At 42.0% G+C, this 23,218-nt stretch overlaps 1 protein-coding gene across 1 annotated transcript in view; it reads left to right on the top strand.

Moving 5' to 3' along the window:
- Positions 1-23,218, top strand: part of FAT3 (FAT atypical cadherin 3) — a 399,825-nt gene that overhangs the window by 67,961 nt on the left and 308,646 nt on the right. Inside the window, exon 2 of the mRNA XM_054518453.1 lies at positions 19,042-22,353. Within this exon, the coding sequence (XP_054374428.1) occupies positions 19,059-22,353 (3,295 nt within the window). The 5' untranslated portion in view covers positions 19,042-19,058. The remainder of the gene's footprint in view (positions 1-19,041; positions 22,354-23,218) is intronic.

Below are 23,218 nucleotides of genomic sequence, written 5' to 3'. Positions count from 1 at the left end.
GCATTGAGAAAACAGTCATTTAGATAACAGGTTTTCATTGATATCCTTTTTATAACATAGAAAGCAGTATAAGAAGCAGTAATAAGTTAAATTGGCATCTGCTAATTATGCTGAATACAGATTGTGAGCTCTTCAAGTCGTCCCTTGCCTTAATGCTGTTAGCATATTTTAGCACTGGCAACCAAAGGAAAGAAACTGGAATGTTCCTGCTTGGGGGTTTTTTTAGGAAAAAAAAATGTGACTTGTGAAGAAGTGTGAAGTTAATGTTTCTGTGCTGGTTGTGAACAGAACATCATACACAGTTTGGTATCTGCACTTGGCAGAATTGTGATCCCTGAGAAACTGACCTGCTTGGTGATCACTAGAATTAAATTTGACCCTTGGAGGCAAAACCATTGTTGTCTGATATAAAACTTAGTCTTAGGGCAGGAAAAGTTGGAGAGTTTTGTTGCCACCAAATACACGATTCTTTTGGATGCCTAAGAGAGACAATTAAAAACAGAACTCTTCTGAACTTAGTGGTGGTTCTTCATACTGTATGGCAGTTCGGCTCACCTCCTCTCAAAACTGGAAGTCTTGGGCTTCCGTGGAAGCAGGAGAGCTGCGCTTCTGCCCAGCTGTGCTCGGCTGCGCTCCGTGCGTTCTCCCTGCGCAGCAGCAGTGCTGCTGTCGGGCCGTGGCACGGAGCGCGGGCGGCGGCGGCAGTGGCGGTGCCAGCCCAGGACACGCACGGCTCCGTGCCGCCCGTGGCCGCGCCGGCGGGACCGGCAGCGGCGGGTCAGCCGCTAGAGGGGAGGCGAGAGCCGCTTATCCCGGTGCCTGGCACCGCCGGGGAGCACCGGGAGCCGCTTGGCCGCGGGCGCACTGAGCACGGACACAGCCGGCATCCCCTGGGTGCCGCCAACATCCAGCGGTGCTCGCTGGGGCGTAGAGTGCGCGCTGATACGGGTGCTCTTCCCAAGGAGCATCCCGCTCCTGTGGTGGGTGGTGTCCTGAGACGGGTTTAGACAGAAACGTGCCGCGCTTCGTCTGAGCTGGAGTTCTGCCTGTGGACCTGCTGCTCTGCACAGCTTCCTTCTCGCCGGGCTCCAGCCTGCTGAAGAGGAGATTGAGGGGAGATCTCCTTGTCATCTTCAGCATCCTCGTGAGAGGAAGCAGAGGGGCAGGCACTGATCTCGCCTCTCTGGTGACCACAGGAAACAAGGGAATGGCATGAAACTGTGTTGGGCAGAGTTTAGGTTGGGCATCAGAAAAAGATTCTTCACTCAGAGGGTGGTTGGGCCTTGGAAAAGCATCTCCAGGGATGTGGTCACGGCACCAAGCCTGACAGAGTTCAAGGAGCATTTGGACAGCACTCTCAGGCATGTGGTCATTCTTGAGGGGCTGTCCTGTGCAGGGCCAGGAGTTGAACTTCAATGATCCCTCTGAGTCCCTTCCAACTCAGGATATCCTGTGATTTTTACCAGTAATTATGATTTGGTACATAGATTTACCATAAGTTGTTTCATCCTTCTGTAGAGAACTTGTAGGCCCACAGTTTCTGGTAATTGGGAGTGGGGCTGTGGCTGAGCCTGATCCCCAATGGGCTACAGCTGTGAAAAGCAGGTGAGCAGCATTGGAGCTAATGAAACATGGGGTGCACTGAGCCTCATCCCCAGTGGGCTACAGCTGTGCAGGGCAGGTGAGCAGCATTGAAGGCAATGAGACTTGGAATGCCCAGGGCACTGAGCCTCATCCCCAGTGGGTACAGCTCTGCAGGGCAGGTGAGCAGCATTGAAAGCAGTGAGACCTGGAGTGCCCAGGGCACTGAGCCTCATCCCCAATGGGTGCAGCTGTGCAGGGCAGGTGAGCAGCATTGAAAGCAGTGAGACCTGGAGTGCCCAGGGCACTGAGCCTCATCCCCAATGGGTGCAGCTGTGCAGGGCAGGTGAGCAGCATGGAGGTAACAAGACCTGGTGCACTGACCAATCACAAAGGGAACAGAGGGCACACAGGTGCAATGCATGAACAATAAGGGGTATAAGAGGTTGGGCTAAAGAACAAGTAGAGTAGATGCTTGCAGCCTTCTAGATGAGGTATTGTGCTACTCTGTATGGGTTGAAGCCTTCTGATGTTGTGCTGATACTCTGTGCGTGGTGGCCCTCTTGACTGTGCTGTGGCATATGCTGTGACAAGAGCTGGTATCTTGAACTTCAAGGACTGCTCTGTGTGCTGGGGATGGGCACAGTGGGAAGTGTCCTGTGTAGGGAGGTGCAGGGCTGAATGGAGAGAGGAGAGCTCCCAACCAGTGAGTGCTCCAGGTCAAGGTGAGGTTGCTTTAGGATGGATGGGCAGTGCAGGAACTGCATGCTTTGGATGTTGGTGTGAGTTATGGCAGTGCTGTAAATCTTGTCTTCATGTGAGCCTAATTTTGCTAAAAGTGGTGTCAGAGTCTTTTTAATAAGACATTATGATTTTGGCTTCAGTTTTGGGTTTTCTTACTCTCTTATGTGCATGTGTAAAATGCAAAGCATATTTAATGAGGGAATACTTCAAATGCTTCCAAATTAATTAAAAACAGTTCCACATCTGGAATAAATCCAGTACCTTTTATGGATGGCTTCAACTTGATGGTTTTTCCCTCTTGTGAGAAGCCTTGTGACTATTCCTGTGTGGATGCTTGTGGAAACTGGAGTAACAGAATCTAGGCTTATTTTACAAAGGAGAGAGAACTGGAACCCACAGAGATCAATAGAATCTTGGTTTTTATTCCAGCAGACTTTGATAAGACCTAATAATATTACATGATTGTATGATAGGCCTGTATATGGTTGGGTTTTCTCAGGTTACCTTGTCTTGAAGGTAACTGCAAATCTTAATTAAAATTTGTTGGTTTTTGTGGCTCAACTGCTGTTTAAATTCACACAGCTTTCAGAGGGGCTTGAATTAGGCCCCACAAACAAAAAATAGTGTTTTTATAATAAGCTGGTTTTTTTTTCCTTCTGCCTTCTCTGTCCCCAGAAGTAAAAAAATTATGAGATTTTTCTCTATGAGAATGTTGTGATTTAAACTGACACAACTAAGTGACCTAAAGATAGGCTTATTGCATAGATAAAAAATGCAGGGTTGGGTTGTTTGAACTGCATTAGCATCAGAATAAGAAATGTCAGGGCAAGTTGGCTGAGGTGCCCATGCAGAACTGGGGAGGGTTGTTCTTTGGAAAGCTTCTGAGCTGGGAATTCTTTTCTGAGCCATAAATAAATAAATCTGTGTCCTGAACAGTTAATGAATGCAGGAGTCTGGGCAACTTTAAGCTGTTTGGGATATTTAAGAAACCCACATGGTGCTTTTGTTTAGTATTGTTGATTTCAATTTCCCCCCTAATATTTCCATTTTAAGGTTTTTTTTGCGTTGATTTTTTTTTTTTTTAGTTGCCTTATTTATGCTGAAATATGCTGTTGATAATGTTTTTGCCAGCACTTTTCTGTAACTCCTGCTGCAGTTCTGTTGTATGTTGCACCAAAATACTGCCCCTGAAACTTTCAATTCTTGAGCTACGGATGGAGATCACAGAATTTTGTGCTTTGTGTACCTTATCTTTGGAGTTGTCCTCTGGCTGCTTGTGCTGGATCCTCTCGGGATGCCAAGAAAATTTTAACTTTCAAGGATCCTACTGTGATTGCATATGCAGCTTTTCCAGGGGAACTCAGGGTGTTTTGCAGACCAAAACTAATTAAACCTCATGACATTCATGGCAGACAGATAAGCATAAACCACAATAAGTAAACTAAACAGGAAAAGGTGAAGAACTTAAGTTTCCCATGGTAGTGAACAGTGACATTCCCACTGAAGCAAGCTATAGGTGCTACGTACCTCTGAAAATGAGCATGCTGTTGACTTGGCTGGAAGAGCTACCCTTTTGGCAGTGGATTTTGTGGAGGTTGTTAATATTTACAGTTTTGAACCTAGCACCTGCCTATTAAAGATTTAATTAATTCAAATTGCCTTAGCATTTCCTTGCTGCTGAGTTCTTGGTGACTCTGCATAAGCAGTATCATCTTGGGAAGTTACTGAAATGTCCTCATGCCCTTCCAGGCTTTTTTTTAATTCAGAGTTTTCTGAATTAAGCAGCCTTGATTGGAATAGTAACTTTTTGCGTTAAGTAGAAAGTGCCTGACAGAGGTGTGCCAGCTCTCACAACACTGACAGGTTGTGACCCTTACTGGGTTCTGAACTTCATTGATGTGGTGTTTCTAGGTATTCCATCTTTGATGTGGCTTTTAAGAGAGGCTTGATACTCTTGGCATTGCTGCTGTCATGGCTGTTGGTCATAGGCAAAATAAAAAAACAATGCTGATGAAGCGGTTGAGCTGACCATACAGTACAATGGAATGGGAATGATAAAGTTCACTCACTTACATGCTTTGAGTGCACAGCTGCTTCGAGTACAAGAGTACAGGGTGATGCCTTTAGAAAATAAAGGGTTTAGCCAGTCTGCTAATCAGATAATTATGGTGCTATAAGCCAGATTTTTTGGTATACTGATACAATGCAGAAATTCCCATTAGGACATGCTGTACAACTGGGATATACTGACAGAGAGTATGGCCCTAACCTGTACTGCCTTTTAAGAAAGCATTTTAGGCATAGGAGCCAGTTAAAAGGTTAATTGGGCGAGTTCTTTTTTGTGGTATGTGAAAGTGAGCTTTGGAGCTTGAGAAGAGAAAGCAGCAGACAAAACAGTGAGATGTTCCAGGAGATGAAGCTGTTCAGGGTGTAAGAATGAGGATCAACCCTACACTGTCTGGGGATTGACCCTACACAGTCTGGAAGAGGAGAAGTGTAAAAAAAGTAACAGAATAAGAAGCTGTGAAAGTTCTTTAAATGATACAAGACACCCTGCCCTGCTCCCCCGCCCCCCCAAAAAAAACCCACAAACAAAACCAAAACAAAACCAAAAACTAACAGCGTGAGTAGAAAGAGCAGGGCAGAGAAGCTGTCTTTAGATCTTACAGAGATGACAAGGGTTACACTGGGAAAGGAATAAATTTTGAGAAAATGTAAGAGACAAGGCCTGAAAGAAGAGGGAGCATGAAGGTACTGGTGGAACCTCTTTTACCAAATCAGCATCTCTGAAAGCATCCAGGGTAGTGAGAGAGTTCTGTTACTGTGTGTGTTGTTGGTCAGTCATGGAAAAAAATGAGCCAAAAAGGAATGTAAAGGTCACATGGACTGCGGGGGCATCTGGAGAAGCTGGGATGTTGAGGTATGTGCTCGTATAAGCTGTCACAAGTACTGGAAGAGAGGAATACCAAAGGTCATCCTTAGCATGACAGAGTGATTGAACCCACTGGGACTGCCTTCTGTTCAGTGGGTGTTTGGGGTAATAAGCTGCCACAGAAATGAGGAGAATAAATGAATGCTTGCTGAAATTGAGCTGAGAATCCTGGGGTTTGGCATGATGCTCTAAGTGCCAACACCAAAAAGCAGGAGTTAATTTTGCATTGGTGTCCTTACTATAGCCTGCCTTCCTACGAAATATCCCAGAGCATGAGCTGTTGATATTGCAGCATAAGTATTCATTTTTGAATTAATTTTAATAATGTGGGAAGGAGTCAATATGCAGTAGTGCTTGGTGCCAATGAAATGGATTTCAGACCAATGGGGTCCGGAGAAGAGTGCAGTTTCAGTATTTCTCCTATTGTACATTTCTGTTTGCTGAGAACCTGGGGCAAAGGACTCTGCTTCATTTATTGCTGGCTATGCAGTTTAATTAGTGCCCATCATTACTGAACAACTCCCATGAAGGTGAATACAGGCTTAGAGAAATCTTCAGCACTGCAGTGGAACTCTGTAACTAGATGCTAAGAAGAGGCTGTTCGTACACAGGAAACAAAAGGACCCTTTATGTAAAAGTAGCTTGTTAGCTTTTTGTTTTTAAGCTGTAGCATGTCTAAATGATCAGGGATGTCACACACTGATAAACTGGCCAGTTCCTCCAGAATAGACGTTTTTGGTGGTGATTTAGAAGGTGCATTTATACAGTAGTCTCCAACTTCATTACTACGCTGTTGCCTTGGTTACTGAACATTTTGCATATAATTACGAGAGGGACATTAACAATGCTTCGTGGTTCTAATGGCTTTAATAAAAGTTTTTCATATTGCCTGGTTAGTGATTCTCTTTTTCCTTTAATATTCTATACTTGAGAGGAAGAACAAAAGGAAGTGATTCTTGTCAGCTAATTTGCACAAGTTCTTTTGAGCCAAGAACAGGTTTTATTTTTTAGAGTGTGGAAATCCTGTATGCTATTTCTGGAATTGTGTTGCTGAATGGGTTGTAAATAGGGGTTAGAGTGCTACGATTCATTGTAACATGGAATTCACACTGTTTGGGAACAATTTTACAATAGTAAAGGAAAAGCTGTTTAAATGCTGGGCAGTAAACAAAACTTGTTATGAGTGTGAAAGCATTTAAATACTTCATGTGTCTATTTAAGGCTTGGGTATTTTGATAGTGTTCAGTATGTTTCTCAAAGGTACTTTCTGCTCTTTACACACCATCTTGGTTGCCTCAACTCCGGCTGTTGTTTAACAAACAGTTTGAGCTGCCATGGACATGGAAAAGGATCCTGCCTGCCCCAGGCGCCCATTCCCATCTCCCTCCCTCCCTTTTGTTCACAGGCATATTTGCAATAGGGCAGCTCAATCCCCACTGAGAACAAAATCAACAGAAAACAAATAAACAAAACTCAAACTAAACCAAAACAACAATAACAAAGACAAAACCAATGCCAAAACCATGCATACACACACAAGCAAGAAAAAATAAAAATGAAAAATGAAACAACAGGAAAAAGCAGGGGGCTTGAGCCTGGGACAGCTGCTTTGGTGGCCACGGTGGCTTATCCTGCTGTAAAGTGAGCACTAAGCTGTGGCATGAAAGGATTATGCCTGAATATAATTAGGTTTAGTTGTGCAGAGTGTCTGTAACTCTTGCAAAGAAGTTGGTAGGAGCCTCCAGGCTGTGGTACTCACACGGCGATGCACCGTCTGTCATGGCCCTTCACTGATGCTGCATGTGGGCATGAGCTTTGTGTGTGTTACCTCCGTGGTTTTTGCACATCTCATTGTTCCACTGGCTGCAGAGGATGCTTTCATATGCCCTTGAGGAACATCTGCTTGGGAGCAGTATTTTTGCACGTCAAAAAAAGAATTAAAGCTTTCATGTTCTTCAAGACTCCGTTAGACCTTGGGATATTCCCTAGAAACACAGCAACAAGGGTTTAAACTCTGAAATGTCTGTAACTGTCACAGGCTGTGTAGTTACATGAGGTATGAGGGCAGCTGAGTGTGATGAAATGGGCTGTGTGTGTGAGTCTGTGTGTACACCCTCAGTCAAACTAGAAGTGTGCTCTCTTCTGGAAGCTGGTTTCAAGTTCAAAATGTTGTGAGTTTTTTAGTGTTGAAAGAACTACTTTATATTCCTACTGATGCTTTTTCTTCAGAGAAACAATATATTGTATAGTTTCATTTAATAAAATAAAAGCATTTTTCCAAAAGCCAGAGAATACAAAATTTAATAAAGTGGCATTTGAAGATAAATTCTAGGGATGCATATGAGAAGGTTTTTTAACAGTATACTCAGTTTTATTGAAGTCTTCACAGCAGCTTTCATATGCCGAAAGCTATTGGCAGTCTTTTCCCATCAAAGTGGTACAGAACAATATTATATACAGATATTTTGTCCTTACCCATAATAGTTTCACAAGTGAGGCATGCTGCTTTTTTTCCCCTTAGTTTTGGATCTGTAAGTTTGCTTTTTAAGCTTATGCACTGCTATTTTATATAACTTTATTTTCCCCCTGCCTAGTTTCATCTTAAAAACACAGAGGAAACAGGTTAAATTATTTCCAATGATGTTGATCTTTGACCTGATGCTCTCCAAAACAACTTCTTTTGGTTTTTTACCTTTCTGGAGATTTTTTTTTACCTTTCTGGAGATTTGCAGGGGTCAGCTTGAAATGGCAACTGACTTTCATTCAGTGCGTGGTGGAGCCTGAGGAAGAGCTATTTGCAAGTAGTGCCTTGTTATGTGGAATTTCATTTTAAACTGAGGTTTCAAATTCAGGAGCAGAGAGCCTCACTGGGCATGAGTTAAGAGTTGTTATTTAGGCTGGAGTCCTTTTTATTTGATCTGAGCAGTTTTCCCCTTTTCTTGTCAAAAGAAAAAGGGAAAGAAAATGGTGAATATGTGGCCTGAGCTTGCTTCTGTGGGATGCTGTAAGAAGCACTACCCTAGCAATGCTCCTGGGAGCTGCACACCATCACAGCACCTTTGGGGTGAGGCAGGAGTGATGGAGCAGCATGGCAAAGCCATGCCTGGGTTTTGAGGGAACAGGTGGGATGGTATGGGGGTGCTAGCACTGATTACTCCCCTCTGGGTAAGCAAACAGAAGGTGTAGAGCCAGTGACTGGCTGTGTTTTAGGAACATGTGTCAGCAGCTTGGGGACTGTAGGATCTGCCCCATTTATTGGCAAACATGAGGATGGATGTTTAGCATGTGATGTGGTCACTTCACTAGCAGTTTCTCTGCTTGTCAAAGTGTCCAAGGGATGGGGTGGCTCTATTAGGAAGATTTATCCACAGGGACTTGGTGTGGCACCAGCAGGCAGGGACTAGTCAGACCAAGGAGTCTGACAGTGAACTGAGGCACAGGAGGGAGAGATAATGAATTCATGGGGGACTGGGCCTTACCTTGCCTTGCATGTTGAGGTGATTTATTCCAGGCAGTGTTTGGTGTGCCTGGGATTTTGGAGCACAGGCTTTGCAACTTGACCTTTGGCTGCATGTGATCCTGACTCCAGGAGAACAAATAGAAAAGGATGAGACATTGAGATCCATCTGTTTTTCTTGATGGCCGCCATTGTAAGCAACATAACCCTAGGAGTCATAACCCTATTGTTGCTGTTAATATTATTATTACCTCTGCCTTACTGGTCTCCATTTCATGATCAGTGTCCACTTAACTTTCAAAGATCTGCATGTAGTTGTGAAGACTAAACCCAAGCTCCTGACCAAGCCCAAGCTCCTGACCTGTGAATAAATGATGAGTTTTGAATAGTAGCCATGGCAGTGAGAAACACAACTGTATGACCCTCTGTTCTGGGAGTTTAGGCCATAAATGTTGGCAAGTACTGCTTTGTAGGGAAACCTTCTTCCCTAGATTTTGCAGGTGTCAAGGGCATAGCAAGGCACTGAGAGCTGGAGTATGTGGGAGGGTTCTCCTGTGCACCCTGGAGCAAGGGGCTTGAGACACTGTGCCTATTGCCTCAGCTGGAAATGGGCTGTTTGCACTAACCTGACCTTCAAGTCTGCACGGAAATCAGGGACCTCAAGGGCAGTGCTGTCAGGGCCGGTGGAGGCACTTTGCAGTGGAAGCTTTTGTGACAGCTGGTGAGTGTGGGTGCCTCAGAAAAGTCCAGTACCCACAGGGATTTCAGGAGGTAGGTAGCAGTCTGCCATGGAAGTTCGTTCCTGCTTCCCAGTGTGCCTGGTTGTGAGGCTCTCCATGAAGCCTGGGCTGCTGTGCCCTTTCATAGAGAAAGGGCAGATTGTAGCTCTGTATGGCTGTTTCCCCTGGTTTTCCGTGCACTGCTCCTGTAGATGTTTGAGGAACATGCTTCTCCAGAGGGAAGCGTGGAGCTCTGCTAGTGAGGAGAGCTAAAAGAAAGCCGAGTTTCTTTTTTCTTCTTTTCCAAATTTTGTATGATTTTGATATTTGAAACTGGATTGTAAATGAAAATACACTTTTTCTGAGGTTCTGCCTCTTCTGCCAAATATTTTAAAGGCACTTTTCCAAGGTGATTATCAAAAATCTGCATTAAGAGATCCCACATTTAATCTCACATATACTGATTGCCATAAAGATATTTCCTACAGATACTCTGCCATCGTCTCTGTTATTCTTCAGGACATAAATAACTGCTGGACTGTAGATGACTCTGTGGGTAACTGGCGGCTGGCTTATGGGTAACCTCTTTTCTGGCACAGAAATAATGGGTTGTTTGTTCCTTCAGTTGAAGTCCTGATGTGTTTTGATGTTTCTGATTTACATTTTTAGCACTGTTCTTGATACCATTCAGTGTTCTGTGAACAGTCTTTAAACTTGGTGTTTATTTTGGAGCCTTGGTTTTCCAGCAAACAAATATGTGATTAGCAATTAATGGTTTTGCTATAAATAAACAAAAGTGAACAGTTCAACTTTAAATAGTGATCTGTGCTCTGTGGAGCTTTTAATTGAGCCGTGTCTGCAAAGCTGAACCTTTCCAAACACGCAACTGGCTTTGAGGGACTCCCAGCTGTGGTGACTGAACTGGCTGAGTTGGAAAGCTGAAGCTGTGGTGGTTTGAGTTAATGTATGGTTAGCTAAAAAGTGGTTGTCATCTCAAATATCTGTGTGTGAGCCGACCATTGGAGGGGGGGCAGAGTCGTGGTTTCAGTATGGATGAAATGTTTGAATGTGGAAGGAGTTCCAGGATGCTGAAGCCTTCCAGTCTGTGCTTTTCCCTTGAGGGCTGCCCTCTGGATGGTGATGGCTGGTGGAGGTGGCACCAGAGGCACTTCCACACAGCCAAGACAGATCTGTCTCTCCAAGTGCCAGAAGCACGCCCTTGTGCGCATCAAAAATAGTATGTTGTTATATTCCCTTCAATATAATTGGATTTAGCACCTTGTATAGATTTGGGCATTTCTAATGCAGATAGCTGTCCAAGGCCAGCTTTTTTTGCAGAGCTTTTCTTCTTGCAGTGATTGACCTTAACACATGAGCTGGAAGGAAATTTCTAGGTTTCTCTCACAACTGTTAGAAAAGTAGATGCAGTCAGCCTTAAACCTATTTCCCACATGATGTCTGCAGTATGTATTTCACTTATCTGGGAGAAAGTATGATTTATTTGACCTGATGTAGCTGTGCATTGCTTTTTACTTAGGCAGGTTAACCAACTACTATGGCCAGAGCTGGATGTAATTTAAAAAAGTAATGGGAAGAGCCCTCTCTCGAAATACTGCCTCTTAAACAAGTGACAAACTTTCTGTTTGTTTTTTTTTTTAGAAACAGTTGGAGAGCAGCTGTATTTATCAACAATTGCTTTTTTTGTTTGTTTGTTTCTTTCTTTCTTCTTGTGAACAGTTGTGGACTTTTACAGTTTGTCCAAGTTTTCAGAGACTGTTTCATCAGAGGGCCACTGAGAGGCAGATTTTGGGGAGCTGGCTTTCAGAAAGGGGGCTGCTCTGCAGTGCCTAGCAGCCAGACCCATGTAGGGATCTCTAGCTGGTTGTAGATGACTCTGGTGTGTTGCTCCAGAAGCAGCTCCATGTCAGCCTGTGACACAGCAGGAAGTGCCAGCACCCTGCAGATTCCTGCCCTACCAAAAGAAAAATGTTCATTGCTAAATCTAGGTTTTGTTCTCAAATCTCAAACTTGTTGAGAATCTCAATCAAAATATTTTCTCCTTCCACTTCCATCATGATCTCTTTCTGTTGCTGGGTGTCAAAGCTCTCTTGAAGAGATATGGCACTGCAAAACCAATAATCCAATTCCTAGCCTCAAGATTATTTTTTCTTTCTTCCTGACTAGGTTGGTAAGATCTAGCTAGTTCTCAAGTGATTGTTCTGTTTAATTGTGTTTTTCTTTAAAGGTACCTGGCTACACTCATATATCTTCTTTGGTGTAGAGTGAAAAGCTTTATCCTACAGTTGCTTTGTAAAGTCCTTACTGGACTATCATGATTTTGATTTGGCATCTCATAATCATCGGACCATATAATGGTTAGGGTGGGCAGAGATCTTTAAATATCGTCTAGTCCAACCTGACAGTGTTTTTCCTTAATCTCCATTTTATGTCATGTGTTTTATATTGAGGTGTCAGCAGTGAAGAAGATTTTGTATATGCATCTCTATTTTCCATCTCCCTTCATTTGCCCATCTATAAAGGTCTGGACCATTTGAGCTGCCCTGCCTCCCTACACAGAGTGTCTGAGGGAGATATATAGTATTTTTTTTCCTCTGAGAGTAACAGCGTACTGCTGTCCTTATACCTACATACCTATTTATGGCCCTGGAAACAGTAGTTGTAAATCTCATGGACTTCTTTCTTACTATAAACCGCATTCAAATAGTTTATACAAGCCTCTGCCAGCTGTCAGAAGGAGTATGTGCAGTATCCCAAACACAGAGCAGACCAGAGGCAGCAACCAGCAGCAGCTGGGACTAGTGGGTGTGAGTTTGCAGGAGGACAACCATGGAAGAGAGTTCATGGTGCCACATCCCTTGTGTGGCAAAGATGGAATATGTTTTTTAAGCTGCAGGTACATCATCTTCACATCAGTGCTGCAGCTCAAAAAGTGTTTATTTCATTGCTGTGTTTCACCAGATACTGCAAAAAACCTGAGATTTTGATTGCTCTAGAGTTTTGTACAAAGACTATCTCATCTCAATTGTTCTATTATTATTATTTAGCATTATTATTTTAATTATGGTGAGGGCAGAGTTGCAAAAAGCCCAGTCAAATCACTGCTCAAGTCCCACTGTATGCAGCTGGACTGTGCCCCATGGCAGGCTGTGGTCCTGCTCCCCATCCTCAGCAGCCTCTGGGTGTGTGAGTAGAGCTCTTGTCCCTAAGGAACAGAGGTGCAGCTTGGTAAAAAGCTGTCTGCTTGGAGGGGATACAAATTGACTTGAGGTGAAGGGAGAGCTGGGGAAAGACCGGCAGCAACAGGAGTGAGACTCATCAATGCTGGATTTTTGCTGCTGGCATTACACCTTGAAAGAACTTTCAAGCTAGGACTCCTTGAACGGGGGTCAAAGTAGATTTATGAATAATACATAAGGGGAAAAAAAAAAAAAGACCAGATAAGCAAGAAATAATATCATTGAATGTGCTCCATAAGGAAGCCCCCATGAAAATAACTGGCTCATTTTGAAACTGCCCCAAAGCATCCCCATTTTACAGTGACTAAGAACCAGGAGCCAGGGGGAATTTGAGATACACAAAGCGTGAAAACTGGATAGCAGCCTTTGTTTCCCTGGAGGCAGACCACCAAGGGACAAGCTCAAATCCTTTGTAAGGTGGCTCCCAGGAATTCATTTTTGACAGATCTCACATGGTGGCAAATTATTCCTCCCCCCTCCTCCTACATTTTCCTCAAGCCACGTTTCATCCTCATTGGGAAGGGGAGAGTCCAACAGACCCTTTGCACCCTTTATTTGGGAAGAAAAATGATGCTCAGCCCCTGCTCACAGGTGGAAGCATTTGCTGATGAACTGATACTTGGCAAAAATTGGTGTTGTATGGAAAAAATCCCCAGCACCTGCTAGCAAAACAAAGTTATTCATAACATACGGCTGGGTGGCTAAATCTTCAATTCCTAGGGACAGCCTGAATTACACTTGCTACATGCTGAGCAGCCTGTCTCCTGTGTGGAATGACATGCAGGCAGCAGGAGGATTTGCAGCTCTGAGAAAGGTTAGGATTTATAGGGCTGTCTCTTGCAAGGGCTTACTCTGCAGAAATGATCATTTTGTCTTCACCTTCTCTTCTGGGGATAAACACATCATGATATAATCATATATATGGAAAAGCAGATCTTCGTGTTCATCGGGCAGCAGGTAGCTCCATGAATATGTCTCCTGTTGTAAATCTATCAGTGTCACTAAGGTTTTTTTCGCCTCCTGCCTAGACTAGAACACAAATCTTTAATTCATTTCTGTATGGCACATGTTCTAAATTCCTATTCTGTATTCTGACTTCTTTCCCTGGCCAGTAAATTGTTAGCCTTTCCTAACTGGGTGAATTACTGTGGAGTGCAAGGAAGGTGTCTGGCTAGGGGAAGTGTTGTTCAAACATGCTTTTTTCCCTTACTCACTATTAATTTGCCAACATGTGAATGATATTGTCTGTGATAATGAGAGTTAAAAAATCCATGTCTCTCTAGTCTGTGTTTCAGCTTTGAAGCTAGAATGACACCTTGGTCTTTAAACTCCTCAATTGATATCTTCCATATGCCTAAATAATAATTCCCATGACTTCAAAAGAGTTTTCAATGGTTCTATGCTATGGAAGACACTTCTTCCAAGAGGGCACTGACATACATGGACTCTCACCTCCTGGTTGCAGTATGGACAATGGGTTTGTTGACAGTTCTTTCACTGATGCAGCTTGATGCAAGTCTTTCATAGGTGACAACTGCAAACCTGCTACAATACTTTGCAATCTTCCTTGTATCCTTTTTGCAGCTCCTAATGGCCTGGTCATTCAGAACGTTTTGTGTAGTCAAAACCTTCTGTACCTTTTGCTGTTGTTGATAGAAAAGAGCACTGAGAAGGGGTTTCATGCCTTGTGTTTTGATGGTTAGACCATGAGACTAGATTAGCTGATGTTGATGTTTGAATGACCTTGAAAGATTAAGGCCACTTAGAAAGAAATCAAGAGCTTCTATTCTGGAGCAGATGCAAGACTTCTCTACATACTACTTAGACTTCATGTGAACATGTTGTTACTGTTCTGCTTCCCAAAAATACCTTTACATTTTCAAATATACCGTTTTTTCTGTAAAGCTGCTTAGAGAATTGTGGCAACTCTCTCAAGGAAGCAAAAGTAATTGCAAATTGTAGTATTTATCCATACCATGAGGAATCCAATCCTGTCTTGTGTGAGTAGACACATGTCCTTTCCCAGCTTCACCAAGAGAAATGCAAATTAAGATGACAACCTTTCAGTCAAGGTTTTTTGATCCCCCCCCTTTTTTTCCCCATACACATAGGTGCATAAATACCTCAACTCTCAGAAATTTATCTGAATTTTTTTTTTCCTTCTCATGGCCCAGAGGACCTATATATGAGCTCCATTGGGTTCTTCACCCTTCATTGAAGCTGGAAGTTAAAGCAAAAATGAGTTTCTTCTGTCTGCAAAAGACACGTAAAAAAGTCTTTAATGGTTAGCTAGTCACATTGCCTGAATTAATTTGCCTAATGGCCAACTGGAAACATGCTCTATGCTCTCAGAGCATAACTTAGAGGCAAAGTAGGGAGAGAGGAGAAGGCACTCTTTGTTACCCCTTCTGTTGCCCACTAAAAGCTTATTCCTCCTGTTTGCTGAAGAAGTTTGCCTGCTATATTCCTTATATTCTATAAAAGACCTTTTGGCTTTTGTTTACCCAAGAGACATATGCGCTGTTTTTCTTTTTCGAGTATTTTATGATGTGGAGGTCTTTGGATTTAGAAAATTAGCCTAGGGAGAAGGAGTCAAACCAAGGAACAGATAGCACTTGTTTCACATCTAGACATTGAGTTAGAACCATTTATGGTGTGCAGGAATCCTGAAGTTCCTGCGACTTCAGCCTTCCTTCTCTGTCTGGTGGGGTGTTATGTTTGGATGCAGCCCAGACTGGAGGTTGCCAGAGCCAAGATGAGATAAAGGAATGATGATCATACCTCTCTCAATTCCTCTAAGGAGCCCCAGCCACCTAGAGGTCCTTGCAGCTATTCTGCAAGGTTTGGTTCATATAGTTAGCCAACTTTGTTCAAGGAGCAAAGGAAAATGACTCAATTGATTAATGGAATTTAAAATCATAGAGTTCTCAATGATATTCAAATTTATTTTAAAGAGTATTAAAAATCAAGACACAGTGTCTGTTTTTCCGTTTTTTCCTTCCCACTTCAAGGCAGAGAATTTTATGAGCAGTAGAGTGGAAAGATTCTGGACTCCTATATTGTGGGGGTTTTTTTCACTTTGTTGGGTAGTTAGAAGGGATTTGTTTATGTTAAGTCTCTGCTGCCATTGTAGAGCAATTTTCCTCTCTCAGAAAGCTTTTACCTTTTTCCTTTTTCCCTGTTCCTTTTTCATTTAATTTCCTTCATGTTTTTCCCTCTTTTTTTTCCCTTCATACTAACCATGCTGAGCAGTACTAGGGAATTTTTATTTTAGTAGCTCCTGCCCAAACATTTTAAAATCAAGCAAAAATAGTCACAACCTTTCTCTTCACTTTAAACATAACATTTTTTGACAAGCAGTGCCTTTAAAGAAATGCCTCCTAATTTACTGCGGGTTGCTTTGTACTTTGTTTCTGTAACCTATCTCGTTACATTTCCTGTGTGTTAAGTATGTATGTATTATGAACTCTTAAAAACAAATATCCCAGAAGAAAGGAATTCAGTAAATGAATAAAACATTCTTGGGTTGCCCAAGTGGCAGCTTAATAGCTCATCCATTGGAACTTTCATATAATATAATGGTGATAGCCATATAAATATATGGATAGATGAATAACTTCAATGGGAGCTTGTTACAACTCTGCATACCACATTTGAGATGAAGTCAAATGCTGAAAGTGCTGCCTGATGTGAAGGTCCAATTTTTCCAGTGCCAACCATGAAATTCTACCTAAAAATACATAATCTGTGTGTCTGTGTATACATATGTACACATAGCTAAAACATGCTTTCAATAGCACACATATACATATGCTGCTTTTAGGTGGAAATTAGTGTTTCAGGACTGATATTAATTGCACTGAACCTCTAAAACTTGGTGGACTGTTGACATGACTGAGCTTGCAGCAGTGTGTTTGAGATAAAGTCTTAGCCCCAGCCTTCTTTAAAAATTATAAGATAAATAGAAGAGGAGTATAAGGTTGTTGTGTTTTATTGTCTAGGATACACACAACTTTTTCATTAGGTTCCCCTAATTGCTGAGCTTTGTAAATATCTACATTGATGCCTGTCTGCCACAGCAGTCTGTAACATTGGGTAGGGCTGAAAGTAAAGTTTCAAATAATTTATTTTTTTTTAGTAATGGTATTTTCAGGAAAACTGATTTCCAGTTATGCTGGACTTGGAAACCTGATGTTGATAGCCCTGAAAGGTAGAGAGAAACCTGCTCATGCTGAACCATGGCATAGACAGGAGAAACTAGACTACCAAATGAGACAAATAGGATAAGACAATTCATCTCCTTACTTCAAAGAATAGGAAAATTACTTTCTAGGAAGTTGCTGAACTATGGTGAAAGAAGTCTAAATGCTCATATGAAATGTAACATCAGTCTCCTTTGTAAGCCAGCAAAAATTCTCTCTTTTAGCAGGGGGAGAGAAGGGTATTGTGGTGTAGACAATGGACGCTGAAGGGTGCCCCTCATGAAAGGCAGCAATATAGTGATTGTCTGATTGTTTCAATAATGCACATCACAGAAAAGGTCCAGCCATTTATTTTCCCATGAGAGCTGTCTCATTAGAATTTCTCATTTTCATTGGCTGAATTTCCTCAGCAGTTTATTGTATGTTGTGTAAATACATGTGTGTGTGTATATATATATATATATATATATATATAATATAAATACAACTGGCATCATCTCCCACACTAGTCTGAGGCAACAGCTTTTACTTTCAGAACTCAAAAGTAATCCCATAAAGCCCCATGAAAATAAGGGACTTTGATATTTTCTTACTGGTGGATTAAATTGATGAATGTTTGTTGTGCTGAAGAATAAAGTGCCACTGCTGGTCTTTCAGCTGAATGAAGTGGTAACAATGATAAAATAATCTTTCCCATATGAAGTAGACAAATTCCATCCTGGGACTTCTGGGACCTGTTCCCGCAACCTGTTCCCTCATGAACCCTAAGCATATTGGAGAATTGTGCTTATTTGATGTATGAACTGTATGGAACAAGATGTTAATCATAGGACTCACATGCTGTGTGCATAGGAATTGAGTGGGCATATTCAGAAAAGGAACTACCACAAATGAAATTCACTGGCTTCTAGGGGGAATGCGGGTCCAGGAGGTGATACATAAATTCCAAAACTTGCATGCAATTTATAAACCTCCTTGGGGAAGCTGAAATCTTGTTGGAAGTTTAAATTAACCTGTGTCATTGACAACTTTTACTATCCTTTTCCTCCCTGTGTTCTAGCTTGGAGAAAACTACATTTTCAAGTAGCTTTTAAACAACAATGAGAACAACGTGTGTGTGCAGGGGGTCTTTCAATCGTTGCCTTTTAAAATCAATTTTTATGATTTTCACAAGTAGCAGTGCATGTACTCTGTGACAAAGATACTTATTCCCATCGCCTTATGGTAGCACCTGCCTAGTTTCGTCAGGCTCCTTTCCTTGCTTTCAAGGAGGAAGGGATTGATAAGCAGGACTTGGCTCCCCCCTTCTGCAGTACCCTCCAGCAACCTTCAGCCAGTGCCTCCACTTATTCTGTCTCTGCTTAACCACACAGTTTAGATTCTTGAAGTGAGGCACTGGGCCTTTTCTGAAGGTATTTGTATTTAAAGTAATGACTGCATAATGACCTTCTTATTCTACTTGTTCTTGATGGCTCAAATGTCATCATTCTTAACTGATCATAAAAAAAAGTAACATTTGACTATGACAGTAATGCATACATATGAAAATCCTGTCTCTCTTCCAAATGTTGGGACTGAAAAGGAATTTTCCAAAATGCTCTGAAAACAAACAAGTTTAGGCTTAGGTGGAGCTGCTGATAAATAAGAAAAAATAATTTCTGTATGTGGTTCATCTTTCAATATAAATTTATACAAGTACGTATAGTGGATTTTATTTTTTTTTACTGTGATTATTATTCTGGACTGTATGCATGTGTAAATGGATGTGCTAGGGTCTTTTATTAAAAATGTGTGCATACATATATGTAGTTATATGTATGTGTGTGTATATATATGTATGTGTGTACATATATATACATATATATATATATGTATGTGTCTACATATATATACATATATATATATGTATATATGTATGTGGACATGCATATATGCTACTCAGACAGGTGTGAAAATACCCCGACTGATGTGATTATATGTCTGTGTGTGTATAGTGTTCTCTATTTCTGTTTTGTTAAAGATGTGGTGAATTGATATTACATAGATTTTACTTTCAGTTAGAAATTTAGTAAGTAATTTTGACATGTCACTTCACAGTACAGTTTTTATCTCTTGTTCAACTATTTCCTGTTTTTCCTCTCTGTCACAGGGTGAAAGAATGATGTGATGGATGTGAATATGGGCCGCTGGTCAGGCTCACGGCTACCTCCGTCATGCCTTGCCCTTCTGATTGTCAAGTTCCTGGCCTTGGTTTGCCAGGTGGCTCACGGGATTGCCCCGCCTGGCTTTCACTTCACACATTCCACTTACAATGCCACAGTGTACGAGAATTCTGCAGCCAGGACCTATGTCAACAGTCAGACGAGGATGGGCATTACCATGGCTGACCTTTCCTGGGATATCAAGTACAAAATAGTGTCTGGTGATGATGAGGGCTTTTTTAAAGCAGAGGAAGTAGTCATTGCTGACTTCTGCTTCCTCAGAATAAGGACTAAAGGTGGGAATTCTGCGATATTGAACAGAGAAATCCAGGACAACTATTTATTGATGGTAAAAGGGTCTGTCAGAGGAGAGGACTTGGAAACATGGACAAAAGTGAACATCCAGGTTTTGGATATGAATGACCTAAGACCTTTGTTTTCCCCAACCACGTACTCTGTCACAATAGCAGAAAGCACTCCCTTAAGGACTAGCATTGCACAGGTGACCGCAACAGATGCGGATATTGGGTCCAATGGTGAATTTTATTATTACTTTAAAGGTAAAGTTGATCTCTTCTCAGTTCATCCTACAAGTGGTGTTATCTCTTTAAGTGGCCGGTTAAATTATGATGAGAAAAACAGATACGACCTTGAGATTCTGGCGGTGGACCGTGGGATGAAGCTGTATGGAAACAATGGCGTAAGCAGTACTGCCAAGCTTTATGTTCACATTGAACGTATAAACGAACATGCCCCAACAATAAGTGTAGTAACCCACATTCCCTCCCCATCAGACAAGGAACCTACCTATGCAGTTGTTAATGTTGATGACCTAGATGAAGGAGCCAATGGGGAAATTGAATCTGTTTCTATTGTTGCTGGAGATCCTCTGGAACAATTCTTTCTGACTAAAGAAGGGAAATGGATGAATGAGTACAAAATCAAGGAAAGAAAGCCTATTGACTGGGACAGCTTCCCTTATGGTTACAACCTCACTCTCCAAGCTAAGGACAAAGGATCTCCTCAGAAATTTTCTGCGGTCAAACTGGTCCACATTGCTAGTCCCAAGAAAGAAAGTATCCCCCTGAAGTTTGAAAAGGAAGCATATGATATTTACATCAGTGAATTTTCACCTCCTGGTGTGGTGGTTGCAGTAGTTAAGCTGATGCCTGAGCCACAGGGTGTGGAATACAGAATATCTCCAAGTGAGGACGCTGAGTATTTTAAGATCAATCCCAACACAGGCCTTATTACTACTGCTCGTCCTTTGAAAATCATTGAGAAGGACGTCTATGAATTAGAAGTATATGCAAACAAAGGTGGTGATTTAAAAGCCCAGGTTACTGTCAGGTTAGAGGATGCCAACGATCACACTCCAGAGTTCCAGCAGCTCTCCTACAGCTCATTCGTCAATGAAAGTGTCCCAGTGGGGTCCAGCGTTTTGGCAGTGTCAGCCGTTGATGAAGACAGGGGAGAGAATGGATACATCACCTACAGTATTGCCAGTCTGAACTCACTGCCATTTACAATAAACCAGTTTACAGGTGTCATCAGCACATCTGAAGAACTGGATTTTGAGTCCTCACCAGAAAGTTACAGGTTCATTGTGAGAGCATCGGACTGGGGTTCTCCCTACCGCCACGAAAGTGAGGTGAATGTCACCATATACATTGGCAATGTCAATGACAACAAGCCCCTCTTTGAAAAAGTGGCCTGTCAGGGAGTGATTTCATCTGATTTTCCTGTTGGTGGTCACATCACTGCTGTTTCTGCAATAGACATAGATGAGTTAGAGCTTGTGAAGTACAAAATAATCTCTGGAAATGAACTTGGCCTTTTTTATTTAAGTCCAGACTCCGGTGTCCTGCAGCTTAAAAAATCTCTTGTTAACTCTGGCATAAAGAATAGCAATTTTGGCCTTAAGATAACAGCAACTGATGGAGAGAACTTTGCTGATGCTATGTTTGTTAATATTTCAGTAGTTCATGGGAAAGTGTCTTCAAAGACCTTTAGCTGTAGAGAAACTAGAGTTGCTCAGAAGCTAGCAGAAAAATTGCTCAAAAAGGCAAAAGCAAATGTGAAGCTGAATTTGGAAGATGGTTTTCTTGATTTTTATTCAGTCAACAGGCAGGCACCTCATTTTGATAAATCCTTTCCTACTGATGTGAAGGTTTCAGAAGATCTGCCAGTTGGTGCCACCATCCTGAGGATAAAAGCCTATGATGCTGACTCAGGCTTTAATGGAAGAGTACTTTATACAATTTCTGATGGTAATGTAGATAGTTGTTTCAACATTGACATGGAGATGGGGATACTTAGTGTTCTCATGCCCTTGGACCGTGAAAAAACAGAGCTCTATCTCCTTAATATTACAATTTATGATTTAGGTAATCCACAGAAATCTGCATGGAGACTGCTGACTGTCACTGTGGAGGATGCAAATGATAACAAGCCTGTTTTTCTACAGGACAGTTATTCAGTTAATATTTTAGAAAGTACAAGTCTTGGTACAGAGATTATCCAGGTAGAAGCCAGAGATAAAGACTTAGGATCTAATGGTGAAGTGACTTACTCAGTACTGACAGACACCCATCAATTTGCTATCAACAGTTCCACAGGAGTGGTCTATGTTTCAGATCAACTAGACCGGGAAGCAAAAGCAAACTACACGCTGAAGATTGAGGCTCGGGACAGAGCAGAGAGTGGCCATCAGCAGTTTTCCGTTGTGCCTCTGAAGGTTTTTTTGGATGACGTTAATGATTGCTCTCCGGCCTTTATCCCATCCAGCTACAACGTGAAGGTCCTTGAGGACCTGCCAGTTGGCACTGTCATAGCTTGGTTGGAAACTCACGATCCAGACCTGGGCTTGGGAGGCCAAGTGCGCTACTCGCTGGTGAACGATTACAACGGGCGGTTTGAGATCGACAAGGCCAGTGGCGCCATCCGCCTCAACAAGGAGCTCGACTACGAGAAGCAGCAGTTCTACAACCTGACCGTGCGTGCCAAGGACAAGGGGCGCCCGGTTTCTCTCTCTTCTCTTTCTTTTGTGGAAGTTGAAGTGGTGGATGTTAACGAAAATCTTTATACCCCTTATTTTCCTGACTTTGCTGTCGTTGGATCTGTAAAGGAAAACTCCCGCATTGGTACAAGTGTTTTGCAAGTTGTTGCTCGAGATGAGGACTCTGGAAGAGATGGGGAGATCCAGTATTCCATCAGGGATGGCAGTGGCCTGGGGAGATTCAGCATCGATGAAGAAACTGGTGAGTTTTGCTTCTAATTTCTCCTTCATAGAGGTTTTTTTCAAAAGCAAAGCTGAGGCATAATTGTTTTCTACCCTTAACAAGAAATTCAGTTCTTCTTAACAGGCAAGATAAAATTAGAAGTAAGGATTTTCCAGGCACAGCAAGGACATGATTTAATTACCTGGTTACATTCATCACTCTGTGGATATGAAATAATACGCATTTCTTTTCAGCAGCTATGTGAGAGCTCCATTTAGAAGGCAGTGATAGTTACAGAATGACTCGCTTACAGTCACAGCATTATCTATCTGTTGATCACTGTAAATTACTCAGGCCACCTCCTGATCACATCACAATACTCATGACTTTAGATCCAGTGTTAAACCCAATGAAATAAGGAGCATGAAAGAAAGATTACTTTGTCCTAAAACCTATTTGTGGCCTTGCTCTTGTTGCTGGGAGTCATTTTTCATGGGAGTTACTCTGGAATGACACACCATCCTCTGTAATACACTTTCTTGTGTTTATCAGTGTTGGTGTGCTTATGTAAAAGGTAAAAATCCAGGGAAATGTTCATAGCTGTAAATGACCTGTCCTAATTTTCCTTTGGTGCCAGTAGTATTATAAATATTGATGTTAGAAAGCATTGTTAATATAGTGAAGCTTCTTCAGATGCTGAACTTTATTACCATACTACTCTATTGGAAAATGTTCAAAATACTAAATATAAAAGTGTGTTTAGTAAAACACTTAGAAACTGGCTGTTTAAATGTCTGATGGTTGTTGGGAGTAATGGTGCAGCTGTGCACCACTAGAAGTAGTGAGGGAATTAGAAAATATTAGTCAACAGTTTCAGAAATTACATTAAATATGTTAGGGCTGT

The sequence above is a fragment of the Molothrus ater genome, chromosome 2, assembly GCF_012460135.2.
Source record: "Molothrus ater isolate BHLD 08-10-18 breed brown headed cowbird chromosome 2, BPBGC_Mater_1.1, whole genome shotgun sequence".
Lineage (NCBI taxonomy): Eukaryota > Metazoa > Chordata > Aves > Passeriformes > Icteridae > Molothrus > Molothrus ater.
Note: the sequence above shows the minus strand (reverse complement) of the source record. Positions and strands in the feature narration are given on the sequence as shown.